Below are 25,677 nucleotides of genomic sequence, written 5' to 3' on the forward strand. Positions count from 1 at the left end.
GTAATCCCACCCATGAGAGCTGAGCTACCTAACTAATTTCTTTTAGAGAGGGTCAAATTGCAAAGATTACTTCTGAATAAACCACAGCATACAGGCAACATGAAGGCACACAGAACTTCTCTTCAGTCATTCACTGGTTTGATTAATCTACGTAACTTAATGACCAACACAACTAAAATATTATCCTGTGCATTTAGTCTCAATTCTTGTTTGTTAGAAAAAACACCAGCAGTTCAACTTGATGCATAATAGTTTTGCCAGTAGAGTCTAGCACAGAAACTCTCTGTACCTTATCCTCAGAAAAAGCCATTCCTGTGGAGCTTCTGTTTCCAAACATAGATCGTTCCTTGTTAATATTTGCTAATGTGAAGGAGGTTATGATTTTCACTCTGTTATGAAACATCAAGTAAAACAAACAAACCAGTAGTATTTGTTAGTCAACTAAAAGGCAAAGAGCGTGCTGCAGTACAGTGGGCTGAGAGGGAGGGCTGTGAACCCTGCTCAAAGTGTGCATGGCTGCACGGGAAACTGCATTTATTTACACTAACATGATTGATCCTGGCATCCTATGAATCCATGTGTTAAATACTATTGTATGCAACTACAGACCTCTTATGAATTCTCAGTAAAGCTCATCCCTATGGCTTTCAACACTGCAGAGCCTTCTGGTTTCCACCCAGGTTTCAAGCCATCCCAAATTGTTTTTTCTTAAAGAAAAATTTTCTTTCACACTTCAACTTCTTTTCTGAGATTTTGGTGGTAGGGACTGCTGTAAGGCAAGCTCAGCTGGTCTTAGCTCTCTCTACTACTTTTGTAGCTCTTTCTACTACTACTTGTAGCTCTACTACAAAGCTACTTTTGATTCTGTAGCTAAAATTGAAATTCTATGTCTTTCTTACATACTTTCAAATAAATTCACAGCTGAAATGCAATCTGATATTAGGGCAACCAAAAGGGAGTTTAGATCCAGAAAGCTGAGTTTTTTTCCCTTAAGCTTGAAAAATGTGCTTCTCTATCCCAAGAACACACAGGGTAAGGAGATGAGTGGAGACCAATTCATTCAATATTGGAACTTGCTCTTAAAAAATTAACAAATTTTGAAAGCCACTGCCTGAGTTTTAATGAAATAATCCTAGTTATATGCTGGGATCATGACACATTTTTTTTTATCTGTTCTATATAGGGGTGTTAAATTGATAGCAATCCTTTCGTCTTTTTATTGCAGAAAATGTACCAATGCTATGTCGTATTGCAATGGATAAAGTATATGTAGACTGTCACTGTCTAGTAATACTGAAAAGAGAAAGAATTCTGAAGAATATAACGATGAAATGTCACATTAGGAAAAATGAAGTGTTATCAAAGTTGTGAAAGAACTGAAAAAAAAGTTGTTAGTTTACCTATGATAGTACCCATTGTATCATACAAAGGAGGTCTTACTTGATAACGCAGTGTGGAATCCTGGTCTTTACAGACCCTACTAGGTTTTCAGCTGTATTCAGTAGATCCAGGATTTTATACATAAGAACTTTGAATAATTGAGTTTTGAAGTATTGCAGAAGATGGCTTTTTCATAGTGATGCTGCGTTGAAGGTCTCAATGTTTGGGTTTTTTAAGAAGGTGGAGGGATGTGTGATAGTTTAGTTATCTCATTGGTTATTTATGTCCCTTAGTTTCTAATACCCAGGAGTGTTAATATTCGTATTGCCCAGAGGTGCACCTAGTAATTTTTTTACATTATTTCTTTACTTTGAAAGGATCAACTCACAGGATCAGGCAAAGTGCTATTACACTTTTTCTTACACACCAGGTATTATACATCCAGCTTTGGGAAATTTTATTTAATAGACACTTAATTATCTGATTGGTCTGTTTATTTTTTCAGTTGGGATTAATATTTTTATATGTAGACCAAAATTGTTCTGAGTTTTCATACCTGTAAAATACAAAGGAAACCACAACCCATCATAAATTTGCTTCAGAGATTCTTTTCCAAATGGAGGTAAATTGTTCAGAAAAGGTGATAAAGCTGATCAAATTTTCCATCCTGAGTGAGAGGCAAATTATATTGTCTTATTCTTTTTTTTAAATGACATTTTGTACCTGCTGCGAAACAGAGAAAATTGTATGAGAAGAGGGCAAGTTTTCCTTTAGTCTGACAAGAACTTGTTGAAATTTGAAACTCTCCATTTCAAATCCTATAATTCTGTAGGTTATAGTTAATAATTTGCATTAGTTTTCTCTTGGTTCTGTTACAAATCCTCTGTATTCAAGAAAATTGGTAGAATGTGGAAAATTACTTATACATGAAATGCAAGTATAAAACATTTTCTGTGAAATAACATTAAAAAAATAGATCATTAATTCTATTAGGTGTAGGAAATGATCTTTTGCTTTAAGTAGAACATAAACAAAGTACTTTTGAGGTACTATTAAGGTTGTATTGTAACAAAAAGAGTGATTTCTATACTGTCTTTATTGCAAACTGAAAATTCTACTTTCTCTGTCAACATGCTATCGACAAAATCATACTGATGTGTGCCTGTGACAGATGTGGTGAGATAGTGTGGAGGTGGTAAAGGTGTATTTCTACTGCAGTAACAGTTTTGATCCTGAGATGAAGAATTGTTATTGTGGTTTGATTAGAAGTGGTTCTTTTTTTAGTGTATCCAAGTTATTTGTGAGAAATCAATGTCTCTGGAGACCGGTGATTCTTATTTTTCTCATAACTTCTGTTTATGTTCAGTTTGGACCACTTCATTTCTAGTTGGAGCTTTGTTTGACAAGCAGAGATCATATATGACTGCATCATTGCTACCAGGTGCCAAGCAGCTCAGATAAATTTATCTCATAAAATTAGTTACACGTGATATTAGGTATAAGGAATGTGCACCTCTCCTTGAGTATTCAGGAAGATTGCTATCCTTATTGTGTCATCTCAGTATTTAGTGTTCCTGCTTCTTCACATGTTGTCTAAATATGTTGAGATTTGTTCCTGTTGTTAGACTTCCCATACGTCGCAATGAATATTAAGACATGAGTTATGAGTAAATTACGTGACCTTACATATCATCTAAATCTCTTTATACAAGCTAAGATAATGGTGGGAGGAGATGATGGAAATCTGATCTTGTAGCACTGCATATGTATTTTGGTCATTCAACCTTAGAGGTGCTATGGATGATAGCTGATTTTAGTATTTTAGTATTTTAGTTCACAGAGTGAAATTCCAAGTGAGTGTAACACAAAGATGCATTTCTACAGTTAGAAAACAAGAAGTCTAACAGGAGAGAAGAACATGTTATCTGATGAAAAAGATTGCACTGAAAAATATTAACGGAATATTAAAATATTTTACTAGGGCATTTTCAATTGAGTTCTCCAAGTTTAAAGATGCCATGATGCTTTATCACTGTCCCATTTATTATGTAAGCTTTATATGCTATTTGATAAGTATGCCGTTTTATTATATGCAAAGTAACTTTAAACATCTCAATATAAATATTGTAAAATGTGGATTGTTGTTTAATAATGAAATATTAAAACTATATTTTGAACACTGGAATGATAAATAGTTCATACTTAAAAAAAATGAAACTATTACCAAAAAGACTGTGAAAATGTGAAGAACGTTTACAATTTTTATCAGAGCTAAAGAGATATAATTTACTTTTTATTTACTGTGCTTCACAGAATGCTTTCCCTTCCTATAGAAAGCAAGACTGTGTGTTCTAGTATGAGCTTGCTGGTTGTTTTAATATTTCTTTGTTCTTAGTTCTGGTTCTTTTTAATTTCCTGAACTTTTATTTTTTATTCTGCTCATGTAGGCAACACGGAAGGAGATTGAGAAGCGCCAGGTACATCTTAAAAGCATCAGTGATTTGGGAGAGAATTTGAAGACCGTGCTGAAAGGAGACGAAAGGCTGGTGGAGGATAAACTCAGCCTCCTGAACAGTAATTGGATAGCTGTAACTTCACGTGCTGAGGAATGGTTCAATCTGTTACTGGTAAGGAAAATACATTTGTTCACCCAGCGGAAATGCTGATGCCCAGTGGCGGGTTCTGGGCCTTATAGGAATGCTTTTTCTGGTGCCTCGGACTAAACTTATTGAATTCGTAGGTACACAGACAATCATATTGATTGTCATTTAGTATGCTGTGTATACTTTAACAATCTGACACCTTACAGAGTGATGGCTCTGTGGGGTCTTGACTGTCAGTGCTTTCCATTCCTGTCTGCCTCAGTAGTTCCTGGACTGGTGTTTTGGTTTCTTTTTCCTGATGAATGAAATGCAATTTCTCCCTAAGGACCTAAAATGCGTCAATACAGATCAAGTGAAAGAAACAGTTGAATGAGTTGAGTAGGTCTTGATGTTGATACCAACAACCTCAACTGCTTTTGGCTTCATTGCCATTTCTGTTTATAATAGTCCATTTGGAACTAAGTCCCCACTTGCATATTGGTTTGGTCCATAGGATAGCTTTAGTGTGTGTGAACTAGATTCATTTCAGAGGCAACTAAGTCAGAAGCTTAGGGTGCACAGCTAATGTGCTTAAGGACTATGATTTGGTCTTTCAGAACTGCATGATTTGCATGTTTTGTGGTGCCTGTTTTGTCTGGGATACTTAATTAAGGGTACCAGATTAAACTTAATCCAAAGTAAAATCCCTAAACCACATTTAATTCAGATTCAGGAGCCCCAGCTACTTTGAACTGCTGATAATCACCTAACTACATTCTTCCTTAAATTTTTTTCTGCTATGAAGAGATGACAGCTTGAACCCTTAAACACAGAAGAGTCTTAACTATTTGACTGACAGAATGTTTTGGGAGATTTTGTGTGATGTGTCAAGTGCTGAGAGAATGGGAATTAAATTTCAACCCAGAGAAGCTGAAGTGGTTTTTGGGAGTGTGTTCACCTTTATCATGACTTTTCAGGGCTTGATGTGTTAGAGGGCAGCTAGAGTGGCTACTTTCAAATGTTTCTATGACGGATGTACAGCATCACTACAAGACTTCGTTGGCTGTATGTAGGATACAAGTGTAAACACCTGATTGTGCCTGTTTTATTTGGAAAACTTAAGCATTTCGTTCAATATGATGTTATAGGTGTTCAGCTTCAATGGGGAATTGATTATAAGAAACATATAATGGAACTTATATACTAGTATAGTTATATATTCCTCTACTTTCTCTCTGCTTTGTATTCTACAGTTACTGTATAAAATGAATAAGTTTATTTTCATAATGTAGGCCTGTTTGCCACAGTTGGCAAACTTGTAAACACAGACTGAATATGGATATTTTAGTAGTGTGCAAGTAGTAACAACTGCATTGAGCAATTCCTTTTGGACATTAAAAACTATTACTTAGTATTATGCCAAACAACACATAGTTCACTTGGAGTTCTGAGGTGGATACACGTAGACCTCATTCTAGTAAGCTCATGAAACAGAGCAAAGGTTTTTAAATTACGGACAAAAAAAGAAATATTTATCAGAATATCCACTAGAATATATTTTTAGAAAGCAGTCTCAAAGCTGAGAAGTTAGGTGAAATGCAAATAAGGGTTTTATATACAAATCTCTCATTTTTGGTTGTGATTTTGCAAGTACATCCTTGTTTCCACCTTAGTTTCAATCAATGCAGTGGCTTTCTGAAATTAGTTCTGCATCTGGTTCTTGGGAAACTCTTCCTTCCACCTCCAGTAGACCTGGCTGTCAGCTTCCTGTACCTCTTAGCATCCTGGCTGAGCTGCAGACACCTATGTCTCACTGTGACTCCCTCACCCTCCTGCCTGTCACTTTGGAAGCTTTCCTTACTACTAAAATGTCTTTTTAAAGAAATGTAATCTATAAAGTGAGAGCAAACAAACAACAGATTATATGCTTCACAAAACAAGCAGTTACTGTAGAAAATAAGTTTAATTTCATAATATAAGCATGCTCGCCAAAGTTGGCATAATTACAGCTATTATTTCCGTTCTGATTACTTTCTTTGTATGCAGTATTTACCTTTTCCACATACAGGAATATCAAAAGCACATGGAGGCTTTTGATCAGAATGTAGCTAATGTCACAACTTGGATATATCGTGCTGAAATACTGTTGGATGAATCTGATAAACAAAAGCCCCAGCAAAAAGAGGAAAGTCTTAAGGTAAAAAAAAATGTGATTTTTTGAAAAGCATTAATTTTATTCTAAAAAGGAATGTGTCAAAACCAGCGTATTTTGAAAGGTATCACAAATTTATTAACACTATTTTTTTCTGTGATAAAGCTACCCTCTGGCAGCTTGTAGATTACTTATTAAATTTGCACTGCACTGCGAAAGTTAAATCTCTGCAGAAATAAAACCAGGTATGTTATTGTAAGTCTTGGGGACTTCCTGGTGAGTAGAACAGCAATTTACTAAACCTGTATTTGCTGGAAAATTGTCCTTAAACACATCTGATTGAACAAAATCCTTTTTTTCCATGTCCTTAATTTCTAATTCTTTTTCTGTTTTTTCTGTGATACTTTTCTCATATCTATGGTATCTGTGTTTGATATCTCTGTCTTATGATTGTTTTGGTTCTATAAACATTGTTTATGTTGATGCCAGACCACTACAGCCAAGAATATTGTGTGGTGAACTAGCTGTATAATAATGGGTCAGTGTATTGGTCAGAAGATTTTATAATGGCTAATGGTTCATTGTATGATTTGACCAACTGATGAAAATCTAACTTGCAAGACAGATGTGAATTTTAAAGTATCTCATTTAAAATATCTTCTTTGTTAAGATTAGACAACTTAGAATTATTATCTGTTTGGATTTTTTTTTTCTGAAATCAGTGTGAAGTTTTACTTTATATTGGACTCCATGGTCAGTATATACTCTCTGAGGAACAGTCTGCAAATCAAAATCAGAATTATGTTGCTGGCACTAGCATAATGATACAATTTACTAAAGCAAAACTTTACGAATTCCAATGCAGAGCATAAATCAATGCCTCATTGATCTCAGCAGGATTACAGGACAGACTTTTATAGTAGAATGAACAATTTTGCCACCATCAGGTATAAAGTATGATTGCCATCAATACAGGTATATATATTTGTGTTTCACAAAGGCATTTCATACAGACAGTGAAATGTAATTCTTAATGCCCAACTCTTGTTTATGATTTCTGAATGTCAGGCTATCTTTTTTGGCCTCTTCGTGTACTGAGATCTACTGTTAAGATTACTGTTGCAGAGAAAAAAGTTATTTGCCCTCAGATTTTGTAATTTGTGATAGATTTATAGATCTTAATTCCCTGCTTTGACTATGGGCATGAACAGTAATGAAAGCAATAACTAGACATCCAGTTCTATAATACATGAGTTAGCAGCTCTTCTAAAAATAAAATAATTTAGCATAAAATAAGATAACATCTTGAAATATGCTGGGGGTTGTATTATTGCAGATGAGAACCTGCCTAGAAATAATGTTCACCATTAATTTATTCTAGGAGATATTAAAACAGACATGTAGATACATTCCTGCTATAAAACTGAGGAATATGAATGGGAACGTTATCTAATGTATTTCGACTGGACTTACACTCTCATGCATAGTTCTCTGAATTTGCTTTGTGGTTTTGCTCCCTATTCCTTTGCACACTCTCTCTCTCTCTCTCTTTCTCTCTCTTTGCATTTATTACTAACTTCAAGCCCTGTCTCTTGCTCACGGACTGTAGCGCTTAAAGGCTGAGCTGAATGACATGCATCCAAAGGTGGACTCTGTGCGTGCCCAGGCAGTAGACTTGATGACAAACCATGGAGATCACTGCAAGAAAATAATAGAGCCTAAACTGTCAGAGCTCAACCAGCGATTTGCAACTTTATCACAAAGAATTAAGAGTGGAAAGGTAGGAGCACCATATGGAGATGCATACAAAATGGTACTTATATAAGGTGCACAGTTCTAACTGCATAGCAGGCTGCAGTTTCTCAAAAAATAAACTTTTAAAGGAAAAAAAATAGCAATAATGTTTTTTAAATGTGAAGGTTTGGGGCTTTTTGGCATTGAGGTCTTTTTTTGCTGTTTCACAATTAGAAGTATTCTCTGACTTCCTATGAATGTAACAATGATTATTTACTTCATTAACTTATAAAGATTCACCAACATCTGAGAATCAGTAAGGTTCTCAATCTTCTCAAAGTAGGAGAGTAGCCTTTCTTTTTAATATAGATTGGCTTGTGGGAGCTAATTTTTCATTAAATACACCCAGTCTTTTCTTATGAGGCTGTGAATCAAAAGGGTTGGAGATACACACATAGACAGACAGATATACACAGATTGTATCAATTATACTTCATCTGCTTATCTGTACAACTAGTTTGACAACTGAATCTGAATTCAGTATGGATTAGGTAATTTTTACTTATGGCTTCTGAATTGTATTTGCTGCCTTTATTGCAGAGAGTTATTTGGCAGATTAGAGCAGACAGCCATACAGGTTGGTGTATGGGATAATGGGAATGCATGAACCCTGATCTTAACTCTTTTTTCTGGCTAGTCTAACAGTACTGGAAGTGAATGCACAGAGGATCGGTGGCAGAGCAGGAAATAAGCTTTGCAAAAAACAAGCAAAGAGACATGGTTTTCATTAGCTGTCCAAGGCTTACGCAGGGCTCAATACCACGTGTAACCACCACATTTTTTGTGGATATTTGAGTTTATTTAAGTTTCATTTCTGAACAGAAAAAAAGTATGTCCTATGAATAAAGACTATATATATATATTTTTTTTTTTTTCTATTGGCCATATTAGTACTTAAGCCATTCCAGTGTGTTTCTCACTTACTTCTTACAGTAGTACAAACTGTAGACAGATAACATCCTGGCACAAATCCCAAACAACTGTGTTGTGTGATGTTTTTGTTCTGAACCTCTGCTCTCTGCAGTCTGGATTTCCTTCTCATTTTTACCTTGCACTTACACAGCACTGTAAGCATACAGGGCTGGTGCAGCCTTTGATAGGGTTGTGTGAATTTATCACTTGTCTTAGGGAGCGATGAGACTACCTGTAAGTGATTTATCATGGATTAACTGTTCGCATTGCATGTTGTGGGCTCACTCAAAGAAGAGGAAAAAGATGCTTATCAAGATAGAGTATCTTCAGAACACAGCCTGCAAACATTTTCCACCTGGCAAACTTCTCTCATGAGTGTTCTCCCATTCATGATTATACAGGCAAGATGAACTGGAATGAAAGCACCTCACTAAGCTTTATACATTATGTACCTGGCAAGATGAGAGAAATAAGTACAGCACATAATTTTAACAGTATATTAGAATTTAGAGGACCTTTTCCAGGACCTTGAGGAATGCACAGCCAGGGTATGATTTACAAAGGATATCTATACTTACAGGTATTATATAAGATAGAGAGGAAAAGGCTTGTCTGAATTCTTGGTGGTTCTACTGACTTGCTGTTATGCATTTGGGTAATGAATTGCTGGGTGCCACATTCTGTCCACTGGTGTAATGTAGGTAACTGCCCTTCCCTTAGTCATGATTTCTGTTTTATGGGCTGAAAAATAATTATTATTATGGGGTGATATTATGCTTCCTAAATGTTTGTGTTTTTTTCATACGCTTTGTGAATAACATGAAAATATCAATTCAAGAGGACAGTGAGCTCTCATAATATATTTTCAATCAATTCTCATCTGTTTTCAAGGTAGCTATATTTTTTTTCACATACTCACAGTTATCAATACAACAGTGAAGTACATAAGAAATACCCTGTGAATTCAGTAAATGGTAGTACGTAATTGTTGTGTCCTTAATTACCAAAATATTCATCGTGTCCTAAACTGAGATTTAACATTTTCAAGTGGTCTTTGAACATCATTCAATTATTGGAATTTCATTTAGTATTTTTCCTTCATTTTTTTCTTTTTGTTATTGTTTTTAGCACTTTTCAGAGATTAGTAATTTTATATTTCAGTTTTATTAGTTGATTTGTCTTTTATTGAGATTTAAGTACTTTCGAACACATCCTTCAGAGCATTTAACTTATGGTGTAGTTTGCTATTATCTCTACCTCAGTTGAAGTGCTTGCTGACTGTAATTCTGAGTTTAAAGAAAATTTGTGAATATAGTATTATTCTCTACAAATATCATACATTATTGTATTTCCATAAGTGTTCATAAGTGCACAAAATTTTTGTCATTAAAATAATCAACCAGATACAATGAAGGCATTTTGACCTTATTCTCCCAGGTCATCTGTGGAACAGATGAGAATATATGAAGTCTACTCTCTCTTGTTTTAGCTGATTAAGTCTGATTGTTATCATCATCATTACAAACTTTTGCTTTAAAAGAAATACCCATTGTACTGGAGGGAAGATTAAAGACAACTGATTAGAATATAATGTGCTTATGCCTTTAGCAAGAAGGCCGTTATATGTCCAAGAGTTACTAGAACATCATAAAGCATTAATTACTTTTAAATCTTAATTTTATGCATCGAGAATTTGTTGGTTGTTCTTGCATTTAAAGCTTTTTCTGTTGATCCTTTGCATTGCACTTAATAATGCATTGCATATTGCACATTAAACTATCCACAGGCATCAGGTAGATAAAGGGTGCTGTATTATTGTTAATAAGTGCTGCTTGTTTTAGATTTAAAACTGAAAGCTGAACTAAAACACTGTAATTATAGTGTGATTCATTTTGGAGGAATTCTGTCAGATTTGTTTGAGGTTTTTGGTCCTGAATTTTTGCTAAGACTTTTTGGAAACACAACTCTTTTAGTTTTGTCGTTGTTTTTTTTTTTTTTTTTTAATATGTTACAAAATATTTTTGCGGAATATCTTATACAAAGATTATCTGTCTTTTGGTTTGCATAATTCACCTGGCATTTTTGCTGTTCTTTGTGAGAAAGAAATGATTTCAAAGCACTGAAACAAATTATCATTAATTTTTTCTCAATTGGTAGTTGTAGGTAGTTTTTCATCTGAATGGATTGCTTGTTCCTGTGTAATTTCTGACAAACCAGATGTAGAAAAGTGGTGTCAACAAGTAATTTTTTAGACAATTCTTTTTTAATGTTATGCTGCTTATCTGAACCTGTTCTCATACAGAAACATGAGATTTCTGATTGTTTAGTTTTGTTTGTTTTAACTAACTATAGAATTCTTAGGTTTTCTTATGTGGAAATTCTGCTATTGTTAAGTACTTATCTTTACTTGCCTCTTTGGGTACTTTGAGTTGTATAGTGTAGATATTTTTCCACATGATGGAAAGTTTACTACTGTTTTAACGATGGGAGGTAGAACAGATGTCTCTTTTCACTTATGTTGCTAATAAGTATGTGACTTAAATAAGTATTCTTTGTATTTCTCCCATTTTTAGCCCTTCATTCCTTCAAAGGAATTGGAGCAATTTGACTTCGATATACAAAAATTGCTTGAACCACTGGAGGTTGAAATTCAGCAGGGGGTGAATCTGAAAGAGGAAGACTTCAATAAAGATATGGTAATTTGGTTGAAATGGAAGTCTGAGTGAAGTAGGCAGGGAGATGAAAAAACCTGAGTGAAAATTAGAAACTTCCATATTTGTGTTAGGATCTTTAGATATATCTTGGACAGAATATTACTGTGCTAATATATTATAAAGTCAAAACTCCCAAGTTAGCATTAACTAAAAGATTTAGTGGTAAGTTAATTGCTAGTTTATCAGAAAAAACATTTCTTCACTGTTGAGAAAATACAAAGAAAACAGGAATGTTATCTACAGGTCCTATACTAGTACCCAGCAATATTACAGAGTAGGGAATTAATATTAAAATCTCTATAGCAATATAAAGACCAAGAAAGCTCAGAATGATGTATCTAAATGTGCAATACAGTAGAGGTTGACTTTCGCTAAAAACAAGTACTAGGCAATGACAATTGAAAGAAATGCCACTTGCCGATCAGTTCATAACAGATTTGATTTGACTATTTATTGTAAATAGTTTCTGTGACTGTGATAAGCTTTATTACTTGTGTTTGCTCTTTGCAAGCAGTAAAACCATTTATGCATATTAGGGGGAAAAAAAAAAAAAGAAAAAAAGGAAAAAAAAAAAGAAAAAAGAAAATAAAAGAAAAAAAAAAAAGGAGAGGAGTGAAATACAGGTGTACTTTGCTATTGGCACTGTGCTGTGTTTTCTCCAGAGTGATTTTCAGAGGGATGACATTTCTTGGCTGGCAAATAACAGAGATTAATCTTTAGACCTTCTCTTTGCGAATCCTTATCAAGATCAAATATACATTTCTTTATAAGCAATATTCTCTTTTTTTTTCTTCTTTAAGGAGTTCAAAGATAGCTTTTTTTATATCAGTGCTGAAAGGAATCTTTACAGGGCCTTATTTTTTCTCTTTTTGTAATGCAGGAAAATTAAAATTTATGGCAGTATGTACTGCAGTCGTAAATTCTAAGTGAATCAGGTTTGACAGCACAGTTTCCACTACTTTAGCATATTTGTTCCCTTTCTTTGCAAAAAATATTTAGCATGGTTCAAGAGATACACTCCCAGAAGCTGTGGCATAGGTTCAACTTCTATGTAAAAAGTGTGGTGGTATCATTTTCCTGTCCAGAATTGCTGTATTGCATTGTGATGATAGACAAAATGGTCAGGAATTACATGGTCTCCTAGCATACTGGCAATTTCAGTTGACTACTGACAGTGCTTTAGATTATTTTAGATATTTTTATTATTTTTATTTTATAGTAAAATGTATTTTACACTTTCGCCTTCAAAGTTTTCATCCTACTGTCCTGGATGCTGTGTAAAATCTAATATCAGTCATCTGTTGGTTTTCATGTACTGTTCTACTTATTCCCCCTAAGTTTCCACATGTGTTGTAGAAAGCAAGTAAAAGCTATTTTGTCTTCAGTGTAGAACAGAAAGTAGTTGCGAGATTATTATCTTAGCAGAGGAAGTGTAGTTTTTATATGTCTGTATCTCCTAGTACTTACATAATAATTAGATTAAAGTGCCCATTACCTGTTATTTTTTTTTTAATCAGAGTGAAGATGATGAGAGCACAGTGAAAGAATTGCTGCAAAGGGGCGAGACACTTCAAAAGAGAGTCACAGATGAGAGAAAACGGGAGGAGATAAAGATAAAACAGCAGCTGTTGCAGAGTAAACATAATGCTCTCAAGGTATAGGAGCTACAATTATAAGCACATGCTACTAAAACAATTTTTTCTTAATTTTAACACATTGTTCTGTTAAATGAATCTTCATTACTATTTGGAGAGAAATTTAAAACTATTTGGTTATAAACAAATATTTTCTTATATACTTGACTTGATGCCTTGGAAAAGACATTTTAAATCTCCATCTTAACAAGTACTGTTTTGTCTTCAGTGTTACAACCATGTGACTCCCAGGGACTACAATGATTTATTTAATAATAATTCATTTTTTAACACATTACACGCGTTTAATGCAAAGGCAGTCAAGACCTTAGTTAGAATCAGTTTTCACAAACTTACATTTTCAGTTGTAGAACATACTTCTGACAATGAGTAAGTTCTTTTATGCTTTAGTAAAAGATTTACAAGCTATGCTCTTTCAGTGGGAAAAGTGGCTTTGGCCTCTTTAAAATAGGGTAGGTAGTAGTACCAATAGACCAATAGACTTTCTTTTGAAAGTTTTTTTTTAAGTTGTTTTTGGCTTGGGGAACATACCATGATTACGTTTTATTATTGCTTATTTTTAAGCAGCATCTTTCCTTTCCTGTGGTCTCCATTCTCATTTTTACAGTTTTGCAGATCTGTGTGCCTTCAGTAAAAGAAGAGCTGGAATATACCATTGTTTTGTCCACATTTAAAAAAAAAACAAACAAAAAAACCCACAAAAAAAACCCAAAACCTTGACATCTATTCAGTGTGTCTTTGACTGTTCCAAGTGAAATGGAAGTAATTAGTATTTTTTTATGGACAGAAGAAGCAAGAAAAGTGTTTCTAGAACTACGCTGTTATCAGATCCTTACTGGCTGTTTTTATGGAATAGAGTGATTGATTTCCCTTCAGGTGACTCGGTTAAGACATTCAACCTTGCCAGATAAAATTCCAGAATCATTGAAGTAAATTCATCTTTTTATATAGAATGTACCAGTATTTTTAAAAATTTACTTCTTAATAGGAAATTATGTAGTGAAAAGATTTTCTGGATTCTGTATGAGTGAACTTAAGCAAAGCATATGCAAATGTAGTATATTTAATACTGTTTATAAGAAATAAAATAACGTTTTTAACTTCCTGTTAAAGAGAAGCTTTAGTACTTTTATAAAGCTAAGTCACAAACACAGAGCATTTGTTATGTAAATGGTATTTAATTTAGAAAAAGGAAACCTGTCTTTGCATACATTTCTGCATTGAAATGATTTTCTTTTGAATAGCTACAGAATTTGCATGCAGGCTAGAATTTCACAGGAGACCACAAAACACAGGAAGCCCACTTATGGCTACATATTAAGTGGGTTGTGTTTCCATCTGTCCAGTGAGTATTCTAAGCAGAAGTGTTTTATATAAAATATTGACATTTATGTAAGAGTCTTAACTTTTCTGAATATTGGTGACTTTCTCAGTCATTTCTTCAACATGTGAACAGCCCTGAACTAGGTAACCTCCTTTAAAAGAAAAAAATAATCTGTTAAACTGATGAAAATATGCTGTGTTCAGTTACTTTTAGACTGTTAAACTGAAGAAAATATGCTGCATTCAGATGCTTTTATACAATATTTAAATATCAAGATTTAATTAAAACTAATAGTGACCTTGTGTGCCTTTTTTCCCTTCAGTGTGCACACATGCCAGTTCATATTTTATAAGCCTTTAATTCATATTCTAATAATGTCTGCACTGTGAACAGGACTTGAGATCTCAAAGAAGAAAAAAGGCTTTAGAGATTTCTCATCAATGGTATCAGTACAAGAGGCAGGCTGATGACCTAATGACATGGCTGGATGACATTGAGAAAAAGTTAGCCAGTCTACCAGACAACAAAGATGAGCAGAAGCTAAAGGTAATGTTGTTTTGGGGTGGCAATGGTGGATCTTTTCGAGTGATAGTTTATCAATTTAACAGGCAGCAAATGCAACAAATTTTCAAATAGACACAGAAAATTATGAGTTCAGTTATTTATTTTGAGTAAAATAAACCCTAATTTTCTGTGTTCAAACTGACATTTGTTTGTTGTGCTGTATCTTGTATTTGTTTGTTGTACAGAATGTTACATAAATAATTTGAAACACACTAAACAAATTTTTTGTTGATAGTACTGAAAGTTTGCAATGTATTAAGAAACATCAAATGTTTTCTAGTAAAGATTTTAATTGATTTTATGTATCTTTGTTCCAGATGAACAAATGACTTACCGATAAATGGATGACCTCTGTCTCATGTTAGCACATTCATTTTCATCAGAACATATTCATATGTCACTGTCAAACTATAAATATATTTACATACTTTCAAAGGTTTTCCTAGTTTATTTTGCATCGTCTTTCTTTGCTTCATTGTCTGTTGAGTTTCCCACAGAGTAAAATAAGGGTTAAGTAAAATATCAAAGTAATATATCAAATAATATATTTGTAAGCTGTCCAAACACTATTTGTCCTGAATAAGCTGACCCTTATTGAAAAATTATTTCTCCAATTACCCATCACACTGTACTAGCAAGAATCTGGAAGTGGAAACTGTTGGCCTTTGCCAACTCATTTTCAGTGTATACTAGCTGTTAATATCTCTACAGCTGACCTTTAAGAAGGTTCTTCAATTTCAGTTATTTTGTTTTGTTTAAATGTAAATTATTACTTGAAACAGCTGTAAATTTGTACTGTAACAATAAAATGGAAGTGGAATTTCTGACAGAAGTATTTTGCTAATTTTAAGTTGATTGATCTAGTTAGCTAACTGTCCTGGGCCCTGTATTGGTTTTGCTCACTAGGAGATTGATGGAGAATTGGAGAAGAAGAAGGAAGATCTGAATGCGGTGCACAGGCAGGCTGAACGCTTGTCTAAGGATGGGGCTGCAAAAGCAGTGGAGCCAACCCTGATACAGCTCAGCAAGCGCTGGCAAGATTTTGAGAGCAAATTTGCTCAGTTTCGAAGACTCAACTATGCACAAATTGTGAGTTGTTACTGGCAAACCCTTATGTTTGCAACTGCTACTACTAACAGCATCCTACTAACAATGAGAGCTTCAGGGTCAGTGTCAACTCTTCAGATATTACTAAGGAAAACCCTATTGTCTGCAAGTGGGAGAATCTTTATATTCTAATATAGTAGCTCTCTGCTTTGGTCTTAAAATTGCCCTTAAGATAAATCAGCAAATTACGAAAAACTCAGCAATGAAAAATTCATGTTTATTTCTGTTGCCTCATTTTTTTTCCATAACATTTTCCAGATTAAAAATGTCAGTTTGCCATGCATCTAGTTTGTTCGGTGAACATGTAAATCAGAAAAACTGTCTTTTTCAAACTACCCATCCCATGCCAATTTCAATTGTTTTTTTTTAATTTCTCCATAACATGTTATACCCACTTTAGGAAGAGATTAAAAAATCTCTTATGACACTATACATATATACACACATGACTTCTTCTTCACGTGGTTGAATCTCAAAGGAGTTTTTGCAAGAAAGGATGAAAACATTATTTTATGAACCAAATTTGTGTCTTCTGATTTTGAGTTAGTTGTATATAAAATATAACTTTTTTTTTCCTCTTGTTTATACATGATGCAATAACTGCATAAATAAAAGAGAAATAAAGTGTCACTATTCCACGTTTATGACCAAAATAGGTACTGGGTATTACCCTTTTGGAAGGGTACCAGAGATTGCTTTTTCATTTACATAGCAGTTTTTCCTTGCCATTCCTATGACTCTTCTCATTGGCATCAAAGCTTTTGATTTTCTGGGAAGAAAGATAAGATTTGATCTCAAAGAAGTTCACAGAATCACAGAATCACAGTTGTTGCATTATGTACTCTTCTGTAATCTTCGAAGTGTATATTTTAAAAAATTATTTTTAAATGCATTTAGATTGCAGAGGGCTGCAATCTGATAGGCTAATGATAATTTAAATACATGAAGTGTTACTTCTAATTGATATAAGGTCAAATGTGTTTTTAAAATAGAAAACAAATCGTTGCAAAAATGAGCAATGATGAATAAACTTTCCATCAATACAATCCTCTATTTAAATGTACTGTGTATTGTGAATTTTTAACTTTTCTACTATTAAGTTACAAAATGTATATATAAAACTGATGATTGGGATAGCTATGCAGTTAACAGAAACAATCAAAGAAACGTTAACTTTGGTTTGTATGATATTAAATCTTGTTCCACCTGATTACACTTTTCAGATTACTATGGTTTATATTAAACTTGATGGATGTAATCAGTTGTAAGTCATTTATATTGGCATGGATCTAGAGCAGGCTTCACTTTGTCTTGTAAATGAGTCTTTTTGTATAATGAATATATTTCTTCCTTTGATAAGCAAGTAAGAAATAAGAGCATGCATGCAATTTATATAAAAACATTCTGCTGTCACTGTGCTTATATGTGACATACCACTTACCATGACAGAGGATGAGTATATCCATCATAAAATTTTACTAGCAAATCAAGAAAACTATACATTAGCATATTTTTCTTTAAAATATATAAGGTATATACAGCAGCACATATTCTTTTGAACTGATCAAAGAAATACAGTCATTTTAAAAAAAAACCCCAAACATGTAACCATTACATGTATTTTATTGTTAAAATATTTATATAATACATTTATATTTTTGTAATGGCTAAATTGTTAAATATGCTCAAATATTTCATGCAAGAAGGCTGCTTTTTAGTATTTATCTGTGGAATGAGGACATTATTCCATGAAATTTTCATGTGTACAGAGTAATTACTGTATCCTTCTTGTTTCTTATGAAAAATATCTTTGATGACGATGACTGAGGGTGATAATCATATGAAATATTTTAGAAGGTTTACAGAAGCTACTGAAACTGGTGAGAGGCAGTATATTTTCATGGCTGAAATTAGAGTGAGGCATACAACTGCCTTGTTACTGTCTTAGTTTTGGCTTTGCTGAATCAGTGAATTTCTCTTGAGTCTTTTTTTTTTGTTTTTTTTTTTTAATACAACCTAAGTGCCTACCTCACAGGGATGTTGTGAGGATTAATTGTTTGTGCAAGTGTTTAAAATAGAAAAGAAAAATGAAAATTAAAACTGTTCACTTGAACACATGCATATACCAGGAAAAACGATTTTCACAGAGTTTTTCTGTTAACCACCAACTGAATCACAGAATGTTAGGGATTGGAAGGGACCTCAAAATAAACCCAAGTAATGAAAATACGAAAGGAATTTATTTTTAAAGCAAAACAAATAGAAAAATGCTGCATTTTTTACGTTTAATTGGTGATGTATTCAATAACAGACTTATATAACAATAGTAAGTTGTTGACAGAAATCAATGATGACTTAGTTGTACTGTGTATCTTGAAATTCATTATGATTCATTGAATAAACATAGCAAGACTGCACTAAGAAGACCTCTGATTATGTGGCTTAATGACAGAATTGCATTTCTTACTTTGCTGGTACTAATATATTTCTGATATCAAAGCATGAAATTAGAATGACCATGCTCCCCTGGGTTTTATTTTTCCTCAATATTTGTTGGGAAGACCTGTCAGAAGGATATAGGAACCATAACCATATAAGAATTGATGCTCTCTAGAATGGTAGATTCTCATGGAATTCTCATTGTCTCACAAATATGCAGCAGTAAACTTCCAGCAAATAATTAACAAATACATACAGGTGTATATACATTAAAATATTTTTTTCTGTCACTACTTTTGATAATAAGGCATGATGTAGTTATATAACCTCAAACACAGCATGTTCTGTTTAATGCCAGTTTTGAGACATTATTCAGTTTTGCATAGTGGTCATCTCTGTATGTGAAAATTGCCAGTGAGTAATGTGTGACATTCTATAGGGAGAAAGGTGGGCATATTGCAGTAACAGAATAAACATGGTACACAAATATGTAAATACAACTGCACAAAACCTAAAATGACACTGAGTGGGAAAAAGGTTTTCGAGTTCATGTTGTCTTACAAGTTGCTTCTCCCACCGAGTGTCTTTATTCACATGTGGTAAAATAAACAATCTACAGAAAATTCAGTTTTTGATGGGGCAAATTTCAGATTCCCATGGTAAGAAAAGTTTAGTGTTCTACTTCGTTTCTGCTAAAAATTTCTGTTTGAAATCAGTCAGTAGTAACTTCAGTTATGGAATCTAAATAACTCTTTAATGAGTGGAATATTTTCCATCATGTTTTAAAATTATAATTATCGTTAAATCCCAGTGAAATTCATGCAAGCTTAAGAAACTTTTCAAAAAACAAGCCATTAAATTTTAATCCTGAAGGACTATGCAATTTTTTTGCATGTTAAAATTACACATTTGTTTTAAAATAAAAGTCATTTTGGGAAAAACTATAACACTAGAGAGGTCAAGGGATATGTAATTCTAAGTTAACTGTGCAGAATCTAAAATCATTAAGCCTTGGCAGTCACACAGTATTTTCAGAAAAGTTATCAATTCCCTTTGCTGCACTCTGAATCTAAATCTTCCAGTTTCTATTTTATTTCAACAGTTAATGCCATTGTTCCAGGGCAATTTAAATAGTTATCTGTTGCAGAGAAAAAGGTAGATTCAGATAGTTTAGTTCAAATTAGGATCAAAATCAGTTATTTATATACTTATATTACATTTAATTAAATTTGCTTTAGTTAATGCCTGTTTTAGAGAAGATTTTTTAAATTATGATTTATTGATTTATTTCCGTGCTTTCATTTCAACAGTCTGTAAGCTTGTTTATGTCATGGCTCAATTTAGATTTTAATGAGCTGACTCAAGTTACTCTGTGTGTAGAGAGGACTGAAGGCTTTTCTGATAAGAGGACATTTTCTAGATGAACACACATGCAGAGCCTACACTATAAATTGTTAATTCGTAAGTCCTATTGCCATATTATATCAAGCTATCCAACATTTTTTCTGCCATCACATATGCCAAACTATGCTGTAAATATTTTTAGGACAGGATGAATATTGTACTTGCAACCTGTTAACAGCTGTGAAACAAACATACCTGTTCATGTATATATGAACAAAAAAATACACTTATCTAATTCATTTCAGTAATTTTGTTGGTGACACACACAAACATTCTGTTGAAAATTATGGTCATTTTACTACTGAAATATTTGGTCCTGGATTTTGGCCATACTAGGAAAAATAATAAAGTTGATCAAAGTCAAGAGAGTCTACCTTTTTTGTACCGATTAGACCATGCGTTGAACAAGTATGAATAAGGACAATAGTTATACAAAACATGTATTTATTTCATTAAGGTAAGTAAGTTATTTAGTCTGAGTAATTCAATAGTGACTTTCAATATAGGTAAAATACTAGTACTCTTAGTACTTACTATGAAATATATGTTATAAGCTTCATTTTTCCAAATAAAAGACATTGGTCTTTTTAAGATTCTGTAAAGCATTCAGAAATTAAAAATACCTGTCTCCTAGTTGGATTATCACTTCAGGTCAGACAGTATGTGATCAACTTCTGGAACCAGATTAAGGACCAATCAAGTTTACATCTGAAATTCAAGAGTTTGTTCAAGTTTAGTCTTTTAAGGGCATCTAGCAGTTTTCAGTTAATATTTCCCTGTGGAGCTCCACTTAGTTCATTTAATGAAATTTAAACTGTTTTATCCTTTTTTTGGTTGTTGTTTTTGTTTTGTTTGTTTGTTTGTTTGTGTTTGTTTTTTGTTTAATCATTAAAATATGTTTCTATATAAAGTTATTTTCTAACACATTAATCAAAATATCTCTGTCATAGCTAGATAAACCCCAGACTTTGTGTCCTCGTTCTCGATCTGCATCTAAATAACGTGGATGCTTCAGTGGTGGTGTGCTACCATTATTTTTGAACATTTTCCACAGTTTTCACAACAAGCAGCATTGGAATGGAGTGGTTTTGTTTTCTTGTTCTTGCTTAAATATTTCTTTGAGTAAATAGCCATGCAATGCTTGCCAAGAAAAAGAGGCTAACTAATTCTTCATTATTCCTACAATGAGTGGGAGTGAGGATGAAGTAAAGAGAGAAAAAGCATTAGAAAAGCGAAATAGGAAAATACCTACTGGACAAAAGAAAAAAACTATGCAGTGATGGATTAGTATCTTTTTCACCTGTGTGCATTCTGTTTCTTAAGGCCAGGACAGAGGCGATCCTGTGACACCATTTAACTTTTCTGACATTTACAGTGGCAGCTTTTTAAACAAATAGCTTTACACAGCACAGCTAAAGACTGGGCTGTTTTGACTGCGGACTATGAAAGGGTGAGGATGAATGAGAATCTTTCAGAAAAGAATCAGCTGCATATTTGCATCCATTTTCTAGCACCTATTAACCTGGAAATTGCTATTAGAAAATTCATTCCAAATATTTTTTTTTTATTTTTTTTTTTTCAAATACTGTCATTTTATGTCTAATTTAAGGTAAGAAAGCTGTGGTAAATGCGCTGAAGATTAATATTGTCTTTGATATACCTGAAGAGGAGCTAGTTTGAGACATACATTTTTAAATGCACTTTACCTTCTCTGTGTCTAAAATGAATGTATACAGGGCTGTAGTAATTTAAGTGAAGACTATCTGTAGCCTTCTTTTGTAAACATCCACCAGTTTACTACACTATTTTGAATTCTTCCTTCTAAAGCATATTTATCTTCTCTCATATTTCCATGTTAATTCTGTACAGGATTCACTATCACTGCAAATCTGCAGTATTTTAATAGAGTGAAGTTAAAAATCTTGTCTTATGGATGAGAGAACTTCACAAAAACTGTTTTTCTCTGCCAGTTTGAATTTGTTATAAACTTTAGTGAAGTGATCTAAATTACGTTCTCTAGTTTAAAAGTGAAACTCAACATCTTAACCTCATCACACAGGAATGAAAACTCTTTCTGCAACTTGGACTGAGGATGATTTAGAATGCTGTCTTTGAGTTACATGAACCACTTATAAGAATGTAGTCTTAGCTATGCCACAGTCTTTTCTAACTGTTCTCTGTATGGCTGAGGTGGAAACAAGACTAAACAGCCTTTGCTTAAAGAATGATGTGAGACATAGCACCCAGTTGTCTCTTCTTTCAATTTTCATTAAAAAAAAATGAACATTATACTAATATAGTATTTTCTTCCATATAATTACCTAGCTACTTGGGAAACAAGGCAGCAAATTACCGTCTTTTTTTCTCTTATATAGTATATCATCATTTATTAACATTATAAATTACATGGTGAAGTATTTGGTGTCAAAATTACTTGGCTATAATATTGAATTAAATAATAAGGGAGAAGACTTGCTGCAGATTGGTCTGGCCCTAAGTGACAGCATCTTTTGACGAGATGATGTTCATCTGTCTACAATTAAGGATGTCAGCATCACTTTTTTTTTTTTTTTTTTTCTGCATGGATGTTCTGAGTATAAACGTGCAGAGAAAAGTAAATTTCAGTGTGAGTGCTTGAACATCTATGTATGTATATTTCATTAGTTTTAAAAACTGCTTAGATTAACAGCAGTTGCATTCACATAGGTTTTTTTTAAAGTCTGTGGTTTGGAGTAACAAAATCAGCCTAAGTGACAAAACCTATTATTATTCCATATGATTGAATATCTATAAATGTATATTAAGTCATTATTTTAAGAAATAAAGATGGAAAATACTTAGGTAATGCCTTTTACTGTTTCTAGAAGGTGTCAATGCTTAAGGTTTAGGTCTTTATGCTTTGGAGCTGGTAGCATTCAACACTTATGTGGTATTTTAATGGTACTTTTAGGTTATTTTCTAAATTATCTCAGCAAACATCTAACAGATGTGCTTTGCATAAATATCTGGAAAGTTAGCATCACAAATCAACAGCCAGTTTCAAAACGGGTAAGTCTATTTAAATGAGTTGGCATTGATCAAAGGTTTATCCTACTAAGGTTGCTTTCAGCATATCAGGTAGAAGCTTGTTCTGCCACTATATACACTGTTTTTCCTCTGTAGTTTACCACTGTCTGAGAATAACAATTTTGAAATTCTATTTTAATTAAAAGGTAATCTGAAATTCCTTCCATTCTTTCCAGCACTTCCTGTTGTGCAGTTAAATTTGAGTACATAATGTTGGTTTAACAGAATCAATAAACGCTGTCACAACTCAACATCATGGTTACAAGGATATAGGCCTGTGTAGAAGAGTTTAATCTTCTAAAGTGTCAACTAGATACTTTCTTTAGTGTGAGATTTCCTTGATAATATCTGTATGTATATTTTCAGCTGTGAAAAATATTTCAAGATGAATGTAAGAAATGGTTAGCAGCTCTATGGATTTATATGTTCTATAGTTAGCATATAAAAACTTTCAAATACATTTTGTCTACTGGAGGATAACAGATATAAACAGACATAAATGTTAAAAAATTCAAAATAACATTTGTAAATATTTGTTGAAAACCAGCCTAGGGTGTAGGTTTTGCAATGACTTCTGATTTTTTTCATTCCAAATTGTGACATGGTTACCTACATATTTGCTTATTTACTGAATTCTAATACTGAGAATGGCTATCACTTTTGACTCATTGGTAGATATAGGCTTACCTTCTCTCAGAAATGCTTGTGACTGTACATTGTCTGAGCAGCGATTGTTGAATTATTATGAGGTATAGTCTCTTGTTTTTTAATAATCCCTTTTTATAATGTTGCAAATATGTATTTAAAGTCACATGACAGACATACAGATTTCCTTTTAATTGTCAATTTTGAACTATTGCAATTATTAACATTGAGATATGCCACCTTTATCAGAAGTAATTAACATATATGCATAAATTATTTTAGATGAGACATTTTCTAAATCCCAGTAGTTCCAATTAGTTGGCTGTGTCATAATGCACTAGATATTTTTTTCTTCAGGACATGGTAACATTGCATCTACAGCATAAGATACACACACAGTGCTCTGTTTGTTTTGTTGGCTGTTTTTATTTATTTGTTTGTTTGTTTTTCATTTCTGGAAGGGCTGGTTTATATCGAACACAGTACCGTGATAAGAGTCTGATGTCTCAGCCTCATCATAGCTACAATGTTTTTTTTTTCTCTTTGCTTAACAAATAGATACTAATGGAAGTTTTCACGATTTAAAGCTAACAGCAGAACTGCTAGAATTTCTGGTTTGTGCTAGTTTTGTTAGTATCTTATTAGCGTGAATGGTAGCAGTCCTTTATTAAGAAGTAATGGATTAGTTTTCAAATAGACTGCAGCTGAGGTCAATACGCAGCAATGCCTCTGCCTGAGGAGAGTCCATATCTTGACTAAGCCAGAATAAAAAACAAAACAACCAAAAACAAAAAACAAAAAACCCAGACAAAAACAAACACCAAAAATCCAAAAAAAACCCAAACAAACAAACAAAAAAACCCCACTGTTAAGCAACTGTGAAAGGAAGAGGGATTGCCGAAGCTGTTCATTTTGCCACTTGACCTATTATATTTGACACCTTGGGTCATGAGGGTGTGTGGAGCAGAGGATGGGCTGCAGCACCAAAATGTTTTGTCACAGTTTTAAAATTATATATTTACCTCACAAAAAAAAAAGGTCTTTTAGCCAAGCAACCACAGTTATCACAAGCAATTACAGGTAGCTATCCAATACACCACACAGAGCTCATCAGAGTGTAGCATGAATATCTGAGGTTTTGGGAGAGGTCTCATAACTTAAACCTAAAAGTACAGGGAACAGACCTTTTCTTATGGAGGAAAACTTTGCATTTCAATCAATTTATGAAGGTCGAAAATACAATAGTGGAAGTAAGTTCACATTGACCTATGCCTGTTGATTGATGGTTTTCAAAAATCAAATCCTGCAATTTTCTATTGCTATTCTTAGCATGTAAAATTTACTGAAATGTTTTCTAACTAATGATATTATTAAGAGTAGTTTAATTTTAACTAGCTTTATTTATTTTTGTGTATAGATAAAATAGATTAATTTTATCACAGAATAAAAACTTTTAATGCAGCATTTCTCAACCAGTCAGGTATGCCTTAGCAGTGAAGTATTGTGAAGACATAAAGTATTCTGTTCGAGAACAGTGCTGGAAATAATCATGTATTTATATGCACTGATAAAGTCAGACACAAACATTAAAATACATGTATTAAGTATTGCAACATGCAGACTTTTGTGAACTGCAGTAATACATAAATAGAAACATCACATATATGGGAAAATATTTACATTCTTACATGAAAATATTATTTTAAAATATTTTAAATAGATTTTAATGCTGCCAAGTGCCTTTTAAGTCTTTGTCTTCATGGGAACACATAAGCGTTGTATAAATTTTTAATCCTGTAGTGAGGATTTAGGCGCCTCTGCATTTGAAAGAGATGCTACTTTTTGTACTGATAGATAACTTTCTTGTGATTGACCGAGGCCATCCAACCTCATAACGAAAATTCCATGTTAACAGTATAATTTTAATGTACCTTCTGCA

At 33.2% G+C, this 25,677-nt stretch overlaps 1 protein-coding gene across 21 annotated transcripts in view; it reads left to right on the plus strand.

Annotated features, from left to right (window-relative positions):
- Positions 1-25,677, plus strand: part of DMD (dystrophin) — a 1,272,535-nt gene that overhangs the window by 594,368 nt on the left and 652,490 nt on the right. For 17 of the 21 annotated variants that reach the window (XM_065049958.1, XM_065049956.1, XM_065049960.1 and 14 more), the window contains 7 exons: positions 3,828-4,007; positions 6,031-6,159; positions 7,724-7,894; positions 11,394-11,516; positions 13,052-13,189; positions 14,907-15,059; positions 15,984-16,166. In XM_065049958.1, the coding sequence (XP_064906030.1) occupies positions 3,828-4,007; positions 6,031-6,159; positions 7,724-7,894; positions 11,394-11,516; positions 13,052-13,189; positions 14,907-15,059; positions 15,984-16,166 (1,077 nt within the window). The remainder of the gene's footprint in view (positions 1-3,827; positions 4,008-6,030; positions 6,160-7,723; positions 7,895-11,393; positions 11,517-13,051; positions 13,190-14,906; positions 15,060-15,983; positions 16,167-25,677) is intronic. The other 4 variants (XM_065049967.1, XM_065049968.1, XM_065049964.1 and 1 more) reach the window with 3 other exon arrangements.

Source organism: Columba livia, chromosome 1, assembly GCF_036013475.1.
Source record: "Columba livia isolate bColLiv1 breed racing homer chromosome 1, bColLiv1.pat.W.v2, whole genome shotgun sequence".
Classification (NCBI taxonomy): Eukaryota; Metazoa; Chordata; class Aves; order Columbiformes; family Columbidae; genus Columba; species Columba livia.